The sequence below is a fragment of the Sphaeramia orbicularis genome, chromosome 17, assembly GCF_902148855.1.
Source record: "Sphaeramia orbicularis chromosome 17, fSphaOr1.1, whole genome shotgun sequence".
In the NCBI taxonomy this organism is placed as follows: domain Eukaryota; kingdom Metazoa; phylum Chordata; class Actinopteri; order Kurtiformes; family Apogonidae; genus Sphaeramia; species Sphaeramia orbicularis.
In genome coordinates this window covers 40,698,599-40,711,534 of record NC_043973.1, presented here as the reverse complement: position 1 = coordinate 40,711,534, position 12,936 = coordinate 40,698,599, and the positions used below count along the sequence as shown (strand labels likewise).

At 38.2% G+C, this 12,936-nt stretch overlaps 1 protein-coding gene across 1 annotated transcript; it reads right to left on the bottom strand.

The window, feature by feature from the left end:
* Nucleotides 1-290: 290 nt before the first annotated feature.
* On the bottom strand, nt 291-8,901 carry ednrba (endothelin receptor Ba). The gene is made up of 8 exons (XM_030161395.1): nt 8,689-8,901; nt 7,541-8,019; nt 5,945-6,057; nt 4,485-4,689; nt 3,818-3,967; nt 3,432-3,565; nt 1,401-1,509; nt 291-1,287 (listed from the first exon to the last, which is right to left on the bottom strand). The coding sequence occupies exons 2-8, from the start codon at nt 7,952-7,954 to the stop codon at nt 1,153-1,155; spliced, it is 1,260 nt and encodes a 419-aa protein (XP_030017255.1). The 5' UTR covers nt 7,955-8,019; nt 8,689-8,901; the 3' UTR covers nt 291-1,152.
* Between the last annotated feature and the right edge of the window lie 4,035 nt (nt 8,902-12,936).

Here is a 12,936-nt window from a genome sequence, read left to right as displayed (position 1 = left end):
GTGTGTGTAATTGTGGGGGAAAAGCAGTAAGATCACAGTATGCTCTGTGTTAGCTTTTGCCGTCACATGATGTGCCTCCTGTCACGGTTAAATCAAACCCACATATTCACGCACACACACACACACACACACACACACGCACACGCACACACACACACACACACGCACACACACACACACACACATAGTCAGGCCTCAGCTGAAGCCAAAAATGAAAGATTTCTATCCATAAGGAATTATTATATAAACAAATAACAGATAGAAAATGCACACAAGTAGCTATTTTTTTTGGTTTGTCATTTATTTATTTTACATATTTATTGCAAAAAGGCACTCCTTCCTCTTAAAATACCATCTGAGGTAATGAGTGAGATTAAGATACTGTACTATTTGGTCAAATAAAGATTTAAACATATGAAGATTAAAGAATAGAACCAATATTGAACAATATAATACAAGAGCGGAATGGCCAAACAGCCAAAATCACATACCTTCAGTAGTTCAATAACTAGTGGTAAAACAAACAAACAAACAAACAAACAAACAAACAAAAAAAGTCTAACATGACAAGTGAAAAAGTATGCACAATGCCTCTGCTCATAACACACACACACACACACATTATAAAGGAAATACTGCGCATGACAAAGTACACACACAAGAGCATAAGAGTCACTGTTTCAGCTTTTCCTGCAGTCCTTTAAAGCAGCACCATGCTCGTACACGCTGCCGCACCTAAAACACAATGCTCAACTTCCTCTAAGACTCCTAGCTTTGAAAAATAACATTCAGTATCCAGGCTGTTTGAGCTCGGCGAGCCGTCTTTCGCTTCCTCAGTTTTTCATAACATTGGTTCCTCTGGTGAACTTTGCCCCCTGTGCATTTCATTTTTACCAGATTGCTTCACACATATCACATTCTTAATCCGGGAATACACCTTCTGAAGTTAGTTTATTGATCCTCGGATGGGATGCTGTGCGGTATAACAGCAAAGAATTTTAAGTGAGAGTCTCTATGAGGTCTGGTTTTCCGAAGGCACGTAAAGAGTTGAAAGCCATTTATCCTCGTTCCATCAACCACCCTTTATTTTTCTAACTTGTTATTTTTTTGGTCTTGTTACCGTACCGTTCCCCCTCAGTCTTAGGCTCCTCCTCAGGCCGTCGTGGACTTGTTGGTCATGCGGGAGTTGCTCTGGTCTGAGGCTCGGTCGGTGACTTTCAACTTCATGCACGACTGCTTCTCATCCATCAACATTTCTGCAGGCAAGCACCAGCAGCACAGGCAGGACTAGAGCAGGAGGGGAAACAGTCAGACATGTTGTTAAGACCAGAGAACGAGCTAAGGGATGATGTGCATTATGGGTTTCATGTGGCGCATGTTGGAACTGAATTGTTTTTTACCCTGAAGCAGTTCTTGAAACGCTTGCTGACCATGTAGAGGGCGATGGGGTTGATGCAGGAGTTGACTGACGCCATGTTAATACCAATGTAGTCCAACACCAAGAAGAAACTAAAAGAGTGGCACAGATGTTTGGTTTTCATTTATGGGTCTATATGTAGTATCTTTACATACACATATTAAACAATTGGTGCCAGGCACAACAAACCCCGCCCCTCGCTTGTGTTGTAGCTTATTTTGGCATCGATCCAGCTGATGTCATCATGTCTGCATGTGCTGATGTCAGCGTATCAATTGCCTCTTTATATTTATGTTCTTATCAGTTTTAATGTTTGTTTTTAGTACTGACTTTAATTGTGTTTATGTATATTAGTGTGATTTCCATTTTGTGTAACTTCTGCTGCTGCTGTCTTGGCCAGGACACTCTTGAAAAAGAGATTTTTAATCTCAATGAACTTTTTTCCTGGTTAAATAAAGGTTATGATAATAATGTGTGCCAAGTTTGAAGTAAATTGAAACAAAATTGATGTTTTTATAGACATTTGAAACTTTGCCCATTTTAAATAAATGGGAGAAGAAAAAAGAATTTAAAGATTTATAAAAAAAAAATTGGAACTTTGATCTACTTTTCATAAAATGTAATAAGATCTATTCTGGGTCACTGGCAATGTATAAACCCAATTTGGTATGAATTCAACCAATACTTTTGCTGCTACAGACATTTGAAATTTCGCCCATTATAAGTAAATGGGGAAAAAAAAAGATTTTAAAAATTCATAAAATATTGGAACTTTGACCTACTTTTCCCAAAATGTAATGACATCTATTCTGGGTCACTGGCAATCTATAAACCCAGTTTGGTATGAATTCAAACAATAGTTTTGTTGCTAAAGTGTTAACAAACAAAGAAACAAAAACAGTACCCCTTGCCTCCCCTTTGGGTGGTGGAGCAAAAATTACCTACAATTATCATTAGAGTGTTTACAGTAAAGAACGCTGAGGTTCTACCAAAGATGCCAACATATTGGAATGCAGAGATATGAACTGAATTTATTTACACCAACGGGACGGGGATTTATGTGACCAGTAGTGGGAGTAGTGAGTCACTCAGCTGGTTTCCCATGGTGAGGAAAATTAACACCACTGAGATGGGATGAGAACCACGAAGAAACAACTTCTACAGCCAGTTGTTTTCATCTCTAGATACAGCTCTAAAAGAAAAAGAATGGAGTCTGATGCTGAAATGGCAGCATTTCTTCCACATAGGTGAGTTTGATTATGAGGTTTATGAAGGTGTAAAGTTATTATGTGATGTTATTATTTTTGCTAAGTTGCTGTTTGTTGATCCACGTTTCAGACCAAACTGTGACAGTTCTGTTCAGTTTTGTTAGATTCCAAACAGATCTGTTGTGCAGCTGTTGACAACAAACTGTACAGAAAACAGATGTGATTTGTGGTTTTACTGTGGCTGTTTTCTGTCTAAAAACAGAGCTAAGCTAACAGAGCTATGATGTAAACTATCAGCTGATGCAGCATGTGAAGATCGTAAGACACAAAATAAGTAGCTATGAGTTTTAATTTGAAGACGACTTGATGATACCATAATACAGATGTTAGATCAGATTAGATTAGATTACATTACATTAGATAGAACTTTATTAAGCCCTTGGGAGGAACCCTCAGGAAATTGAGGCTTGTTAATAATGAGCTTTATACTTTATTTCAGTGAGTGATACAGTCTGTGGAGACATAGTGTTGATTTGTTGGTGGTTTGGTAGTCGTTAGTGTGTTCTGGTATGTGACCCCCCCCCCCCCAATTAAGTTTTTTATCATATTCTTTAGTGTTCTTGATATTTCACACATTGCAGTTGATTTAATAACCCCATGAAAGAAAAACAAATACATCAAGACCAAACTAAACTACATCAAAAACATGAACTTGGAGCATCTTTACACCGAACTATTACATCTATTCTACTGCTGTTTGTTTATGTTTTTTTTTTTTTACTGTAGGGAACATGCTTCCTGTTTACCTGAGTAGTTCACATCGGTTCGGGTCTTTTTCATCGTATATGGTGAGTTTGAGAATGCGGCTGAGATGTAGAGGCAGCCAACACAGAGCGAAGACCAACACCAGGCAGAACACCGTCTTAGCCACCTCCCTCCGCTGAACGCAAACACACATATATCACCATGCGTGGGATGAATTTTCAGTTTCAAAGAAGTCGTAAATCAAAAACTTATAAGACATCAGTAAAGTAGGTGTTATCTTTACTTTTTTACAGCTTTAATAGGACAAAATTAGAGCATTGTGAAGATGAAATATTGTGTTTGCACTGCTACTTAAAAGGAAAATGTGTCTTTGACCCCTAAATGCTGATCAGTGCCATGCTAAGTAAGACAAAGACCATCATCAAACCTGTTTTAGGTGATCACTAAGAGCAATCTGGACACCATTCTTCTTCCTCAACATTTCACAGGTCATCAGGGTGTAGAAAACAGCAGTGCAGGCCAATGGCAGGCAGAAATATGCACTGAACAACCACCAGTCCTTTGCAGATTTATAAAACTATGGAGAAAAAAACAACAACCCTGCATTAAACACAGGCATTTTTTTTATCTTGGATCTGAACGCTGATGGAAGAAAAGTGAACAAAACAAATACAATCTGATCTGGATTTGAGTGAGTGAAGGATGTCGGGATGCATCTCAAATTCTGACTTTGTTGATGTGCTTTTAAAAGCCAGTTCATCAGAAAACTTCAGTGGAGTTAAAACCGCTCATTGTTGTTTTAAAATTGATGGAAGATGTGAATGCGTAGATTTTTGTGCACAGACAGGGTTATTTTATGTAAACCAAGAGAGCAATAACTCCTCTGATATGTCTCCTGGATATTTGTTTTGGAGCGCTTCACTTTCTGCAAACTCCGTCTGACCCTGTTCTACTCAGGTCAAGTATGAGACTGTGCAAATCTATACACATACATCAACATCAGTGTCTTTATTTGTATCCGTAAGGTGTTAGAATGCACATTTTATGCTGAGCTATGTTTATCTCTACAATGAACTTCTGCGTGTTAATCTCACCCTCATAAACTCTGTTTTCTGCATGGGGTGTAGCAAACAGATCCTCAGGTGCTCTCCTTTGTAGTCCATGGTGATCATGTCGAAGGCGATGGCTTCTGGAACGGCCAGGATGATGGATAATATCCAGATGAGCGCGATCTCAATGGCCATCCACTTTGGAACGCCGATCCCTTTGATTCGGCTCCATGAGGCCACAGCACGATACCTGGAGACCCGTCAGACGTGCAATAATTCACCAGAAAATTACAATTAGGCAAATTTAGAGTGGAATTTGACATGGAGGCCTCTGTTTATTGTGATAGTTAAAAGCACTGTTTTGGTTTCACACTGAGAAATAGTATCAACAAAAGTGGCATGTAGGAACGCTGCAAAAATCTAAATCTTACCAAGTGTATTTTTCTTATTTCTAGTCAAAATATCTCATCACACTTAAAATAAGACATAATCACCTAAAGAATAACTTGTAAGTGAACTATAAGAACTTATTTTTTTTGCATAACTCAAGATATTTTTTTGCTTAATTCAAGATTTTAAAAAAATCTGCCAATGGAACAAGTGAAAATTATCTTGGTAAGATTTCATGAAATAACATTTTCAAGATCTATTGTCTAAAAATAAGTTCTTATATCTCACTGAAAAGTTACTCTTTAGGTGATTATGTCTTATTTTAAATGTGTTTAGATATTTTGACTAGAAATGATTAAAATACACTTGGTAAGATTTAGATTTTTGCAGTGAAACTGTAAAAACATCTCTAGGAAGAAGCAAAATATTCTGTAATAATAATGAGAAGAAGAAGAAGAAGAACTGTATTTTTATTGCACCTTTCAAAACCAGCATTAAAAGGTACTTTACAAACTAAAACACAACACAATATAAGACAACTAAAAGGGGGTAAAATGCTGTAAAACAGACAAGTTGTCCTCTACTAAACAAAACAAAATCTAGCTTAAACTGATGTTGTCTTGGTAAATTTCTTAAAATTAAAATAAAAGTCTATCCACTGATAAATTAAGCTCAAAATGTCCAAATCTAAGGAATTTATGCTTATTACAAGGTAGAAAAAAATGCTTAATGCTTTTAAAATAAGCAGAAAATCGACCTCTGCATTGGCTTGTTAATGGTTAAATCTAGCTGGAATGTGGCAGATCAGTATATTTTATTAGAATTAATTTGCTTTTCCAATGAACTGCATGACAAGATTACAAGATCTTTTGTCTCTTCTTTTAAGAGCCATTTCACAGGAAATAAAAGGCTTTAACTCTCTTGAAATTCCTGTTTTTGCAGTGAAAATGATGTAAACAAAATTGTCGGGTGACTCAAAATTTCAAGCTCACAATGTAACTGTCAAACCCAAACTGAACCGCATCAGGAAAAACATCGTACTTCACTGCCTTAAAACCTTTCTTACACTTGCTGAATGTTGATGCAGCTTTAAAACGAGGAGTCATGGTTCTCACCTGTCGATGCTCAGAGCGCAAAGACTCAACACTGTGATTCCCACCGACGCCTTCTGGACGAACGGCACCACTTTGCACAGAGTCACCCCAAAAGGCCAGTCCTCGGCCAGGAGCTGAACACAGACACAGACAGAGCTGACAGATAACTACATCCGTGAGGGGGAGTCAAGTAAATTATCAGCACCATGTTGTTTTTCCCAGCCTCAGACATCCAGCGTTGACCAGATATGGGTGAACTTATCATGTTATGTGAACATCATGGGATGTTTTTGAATTTGCATCGGATTCAGCTGTAAAAAATACGCTCCCAGCCATCTGTGTGACTGTAGAAGATTAGATTTTTCATGCCTGTTTTTGATACTGAAAGACTGGAACGTGAAGGCACATCTATTAGAATCATATGTAGCCCTGTATCTCAATACAGCACTGGGTCTCTCCTGTCTCGGCTCTGGTATGCAACCACAGCCCCTTGTTTTCACTCGGTTGCCCCCTTACCCAAATATACAAACACTCTGGCTCTGTCTTTCTTGCACACTCACACACAAAGTGACCCCAGCAGATAATAACATACCAGAGACCTAAAGGGATATAGACAAAATCCAGAGTAATAACATCTAAGAGCTACTTGGAAGCCCCTAAGAAGGGTGTGTTTGTTTCTACCTGTGTGTCTGTGTGTGAATTATGAAACATTTAACCCATAAAGACCCAGAGCTACTTTTGTGGCACTTCCCAAATAATTTTTTTTTTTCTCTCTATTGAACCTTTCTTAAGTGATTTATCACTATTTATCGTAATATTATCCTCTCCGTTTTGCATTTTTTTCAGTGAAAACCAGGTATTTTCCTATATTTATTTACAGATCATGTACTTAAATCATCATGCTGAGATTACATTTGAAGATTATCATACCAAAACAGAGAAAACTTGAGCAAATGGGACTTTTTCAGTAAAATTTATCATTAAATGAACATAAACCAAGTGTCTTCATCCACTGTCATTGATTAAACTCCAAGGGTTTTGCTGGTGAATCAATGCTGTAGAAGATGACGGTGTTTCCACGTTCACTACGACACCTCTGAACGTCCAAATAGGTCATATCTTATGACCCTGAAAAGATGACAAACTGCATTTTACACCAATTATTTACATGTATTGATAGGATTAGTGGCTCTAAACTTATTAAACAATTTAAATCAGTACACAGGAAAAATTACTGAGTCAAAAGTATTTTCCTTGAAAAGAGTAAATTTGGCTCTATATTGAGTTTGGAGAGCTCTACCCAAAGAGTAACTTTTACTCTTTTTAGAGAGGGACCAAATGTTATCTGAGTAAAGTAAAATTTTTTTCATTTTGAGTAAAATTTTCTCGGGCATATTTCCTGTGCAGATACTTTAGGTCACTGAAGTATATGTGGGTCCTTATGGGTTAAAATTTGCGCATAACCTCACTAAAATTGTTATATGCTACAAAAATCATTAAAATACAAGGAAAGTTATGAGTGAACTGAACTTAGAAAAGAAAATATGAATATAAACCTGTTTTTTCTAAGGTGTAATCTTTAAATCGACTCAAAAAGATGCATTTGGTTCATCTCACCTTGTAGACATTAATGGGAATACCAATGATAATGTGCAGCAGATCTCCCAGTGCCAGGCTGGCAATCAGGATGTTCGGCCCATTCCTCATGCACTTATTCTTGTAGATGATCCTCAGCAGAGTTGAATTTCCAATTATCCCTACGACAAACACCAAGCACGACACCACCGTGTTGATGTACTTGAAGGTGTCTCGGATCTCTGTGGGTCCGGTGCACATGGGCGGGAGCCGACGGCGCGGCATGGTGATGTTGGGCCTCACCGGACCCAGCACGTCCCGTTCAACAAGCCCTAACCTCTGGGTGACGGCCACAGGGTTTTGGGGAATTTGTTTTTTGGGCTCAAGCTGCGCACTGGTCACAAGCATATGACCGGCCAAGAGGAGTAACTCCAAATAGAGGAGGTGAGACTTCATCCTGGAGTCAGTCTGTCAGTATGGCTTTAAGAACAAGTACTCCAAGTGATCCTCTCTGAGTGTGCCTGAAAGAGGGATTCCAAGAAAGAGCTGTTTTCAGACCTTTTATCTGATAGAAATATTGGAAAAATGTTAAATCAGTCCAGCTCAGAGTGTTTTCGGACTAACACCATTTCTTATGGAGACTTCAGGATGAATTATGAGACTTTAGAAATATCACTAAAACTAAGAAATAAACATCATAGACACAATTTATTAATTTATGTTAAATTATTAATGCATAGAACTCACTCATAACTCTCTTTACACTTTAAAGATTTGTCTCAAGTTCACCCCAAACATCCACTTTTCTACATGATACTGAAACTCTGTCATTCTCTAAAACTTCTCTTATTCAATATTTACTGTAACATAAATGGAAACATGGAATAGTTTACCTAAAAAATTGCATTTGATTTATTATATCTACTTAGCAAACATGCATTTAATGACATGTATATTGTATATTTTGTGTAAAATACACAATTCTGTCATGAAACTTAATCTAGAAAAAGTTAGATTTCTGTTTATAGATATTCATGATCCTCTTCTAAATCTCCATGCATAATGTTAAACCACTTTCTACATTCTTATTATCTTTCTGAGCAAATTAACTAATAAGCAATTACATACAAACCTGCAGAAACATATTTTAGTTGTATTAGACTGATGTTTGCTCCCATATTCTTACTTACCTAACTTATGTCAGAGGTAGAAATCCTCCAGTTTTGGCGTGTTTTACATCAAACCTCCGCTGTAACTCCAAAAAAACAGATTCCCAAAGCGGAGGGATGCTGTTTCAGCCGTGAGAGTCCAGTCATCTCCAACTCCAGCAGATCCGTCGCTGCATTCAGATCTGCGGTAGTCCCCTTCCTCTGTACTGGCTGCTGTTTGAATGTACACCGTCTCAAAAGTCTGCTGAGTTGATCCCTGCCCTCGAACCCCTCCTCTTCTTTATGTGGAGGGGGAGGAAGAGGAAGAGGAGGAGGACAGAGGAAGGCAGCCAGGGTGTTCTCAAGTTAGTGTTGAAAATGAGGAAGAAGAAGACAGAAGGAAACAGTTTATTCTGTGGTGGCTTTAATGGTGGGATGTACAATATGTTGAAACTGACAGAGGTTTCACCATAGTATAATATTTGAATTTAACAGAACTGGGGCTGTCGTTTTGCCACTTTCTTTGTCATTTTCACAGTTTTGAGCCTTACTTTACTCGCTTTTTCTTAAAATCTACAGCCGGTATCTAACATTTCACAACAGTCTTACCACTTGGTGCCTTCAGATTGTCATTGTGCCGTTGATAACTGCACCGTGTACACCGACCTGTTGCTCAGTGTGATGAGAAATATATACTGAAAGATGGGACTTAAAGATAGGGTAGGAGATGTTTTCCTAGAGCATTTTTTACTATATTGCTTAAAATCCCCTTCACATCCTGATTACAACTAATTCATTAAATGTTCTAACACAAAAATAAAAAAAATTTAGTCACCTGTGGAACGGACAGGACTGAGAAAACACCATCCAATCATTTTAATCGGCCTATCGAAATGATTGAACGGTGACATGTCTGTCAAACTCAACTGCCATTTGTCCCATCCCCCTCTGCGTATACCCTTTTCGTACATTAATGCGTTCTCAGAGGCTTGGAGCACTTGTACAGGAAATGAAGCCAGAGCCAGAGCCAGAGCTTGGCTATATTAGCTATATTAGGATGGAAAGTTCACCAGCAAACTCTTTTGTTTGGGGTGTTGGACGAGACTGAATGAGGTATGCACGGGTTGGGGCCGGGGCCGGGGCCGGGGCCGGGGCCGGGGCCGGGGCCGGGGCCGGGGCCGGGGCCGGGGCCGGGGCCGGGGCCGGGGCCGGGGCCGGGCCGGGGCCGGGGCCGGGGCTGGGCAAACTGATGCTGTGCAGCACTTGTGAACCCTCGGGAACAAGCATTGCGAGTGCCAGGACTCTGGAGGCGTGGCTTCAGGGGGATGTCTGAAGAAAGGGGTTTGGACTTTTGAATTGTGTATTTTCAAAATGTAGCTTGCTCGAACCGTTTTCTAAGATCTCCTACTCCACCTTTAATGGGATCATTTAAAAGGGCTGTATGTGATACAGTTTTTCCATTTAAAATGTATTTTAAAAATTACCTATCAGTAATGTTTAGAATAAAGAACTGTGAAGTTCTGCCAAAGATGCCTTTGTATTGGGTCAGTGTATCTTTTGGTAATTGAATTTTCTTTACAGAAACAAAATAAAATCTAGTGGTTAATTGATTTTTGTTTAAAAATAAAAGAAATGAAATTGAATTTCAAGGTGTTTTTCATTTTCAGTGTCAAAACAGATAAACCATATTTAAAATATGGACTGATTTTCATTTTCTCTTTCTAATAACAAAGAAGAAAGTTACTACCTGACAGCAGTTTGTACGAATCTTCTATTTCATACGAAATCTGGACATTGTAGACATGCTCCCTCAAACGTCTATGAACTCCAAATTTAATACGAACTGGAAAAATCGTACAAACCCAGTGTTCATAAGAATTTTTGTGACCTAGACATTAGCGCTCTTTCCTTGAAAATGACAACATCCGCTCTCAGAAAATTAAAAAAAAAAAACAAAAAAAAAAAACAGCTGTTTTTGGCCCGTTTTTCCATTTCTGTAAGGTAGTAACGTCCTTTTTTGTTATTAGAAAGAGAAAATGAAAAGCAATCAGTTTTTTAAATTTGGTTTATCTGTTTTGACACTGAAAAAGAAGAACACTTTGAAATTTAATTTTAATTCTTTTATTTTAAAATGAAAATCAATTAACCACTAGTTTTTCTTTTGTTTCTGAAAATAAAATCCAATTACCTAAAGATTCAATGACCATATTGGATTGTTGAAACATGAACTGAATTTATTTACATCAATGGGCTGAGGGATTTATGTGACCACAAGAGGGAGTAGTGAGCCACTCTGCCTGTCTCGAATGGTGATGCTTTGGCAAAAGCATTCATTTTAGATTCAAAGAAGGTGACAGTGGTAAAAGTTAGAAGTTGTTCTTTTCACCACTGGACACTGCTCTAAATGAAAAGAATGGAGTTTGTGGCAGACTAGAGTTAATATCCCCTGAAATAAAAAGCCAAAAATGAACCAAAAAAACCCCTTAACTTTAACAAGGGACTTGTTTTGTTTTTGTGGCCACCGTAGGGGAGGGTGAGGCGAAAGCAGAGCAGTGAAACCTGCAACTTTTGCCATGAGATATCACTAAACATCACAGTCGAAATCTTAAACTAAACTACATGAATATACATAATATGGTTAACCATAAAAGAAAAGTATCATTTACAATAATATACAATAATAATATTTTAAGCAGTTATGGAAAACACATTTTTAATATCAAATCTGAAGTTATGCTTTTTTTTTTATTATATAGGTGTTTAATCCACATGGAACCTGCATTTCGGGAGTGTGAATATACTAATTTTTGTGTGCCAGAGTGAAGAAATCTTAAAGCTCTGCTCTTGCATTTCTGTGTTTACAACCTGTATACTTCTTTTACGAAACAATGATGTCATAGCCCCGCCTCTCCCTTAACCTATGCGTGCCGCCATCTTTTTCTTGTGTTTGTTTACATTGCATGGGTTCTATACATCTCTGATTCTGGTGTATTTCTGTGGCAGCATTACAGCGCCACGTAAAGGCCTGACATGTACTACTACTACTGTTATGAGTGGTTTTGGGTACACCCACACATTTCGTGAGTTTATGGAAAACATTTTCATCTCTGTGTGGATAAGGCCTTAAACACACAGTAGGAAATTCCTGCCATTAGGAGCCTTTTAATGAAGACAATAAAAATGTTTCATGAGTTTGAAATGTTATGTATTAGAGCTTTAAGGCAAAATGTTTAAAAGCATACTTGAAGAAGCTGACCCACCGTAAACACATTTCATGCTTGAAAATGTGCAGATATTCTCCTTTGGTTAATGTAATTATTTCACAATACCTTAGTAAATCACCGTAATGTACATATAATTGTCAGAGGATAGTATTTCACTTCCAAACTGACCATATTGTAAAGGAAAGTTCTGCTTTAAATGGGGCTCCTCTACTTAAATCAAGAGGTTTTGCTTTCTCTTTGCCTCCCTTTGACTTGAACCATCCATGATGTGAAATACACGGCAGTAAAAACTGGCGGAGACTCACTCACAGCCCAGATGACAACCAACACCAGATGTGTTGCTCTGGTGATACATCACCATCTCAGGACGACTTATATTAGGCCTCTGTATGTTTTTCTAAGGCTGAGGTAGCATCCCAGGGCGTTAAAACAGCCTGGGAAGGAATATACTGTATGTGAGCTGTGACAATATGAGTGCTGCATGTGTGTTTTTTGTCTCACACAAAATCTAGACTGAAGTTGTTTTATGTCACAGTTTTACAGCTCCCTTTTACTCACAGGAAGTTGATAATGTGAACTAGGTGTTTTATAGTTTCAAAGGAGTGATATTTTTCTTTTTTTAAAATGGAATTATGCATTTTAAAACATTTCCCTGTGGTCTACATAAACTGTAAATGCTATACTTGGGTCTGAATTCTTCATTAATTCAACTCCACAGGTCCATCTTCAACCCTATTTCTGAGTAATGACATCAGAAAGGTCATTTTGAGCGCTGGCCCTTTAAAAGCAAATGAGCCACTTCAGGCCCCACCCCCTCCAGGTTGTTGGCGGTGCTGCTCTGTCCCATTCAACCAACAACTGAACATTTTAGGTAATCGGCTCAAAGTTTGGACATATTTTCAGTATGGACTGCAACCGCTGCAGCTGATAAACAATTATGTCGTACTCGGAGAAATGTTCGTCATATGTCTTGACCTTATATGTGCAAATGTCATGACGTAACTAGTTATAGACGCAACGAACTAAGCAGGAATTAAAACGGGCTGTAGAAATCCACTTGATTTTT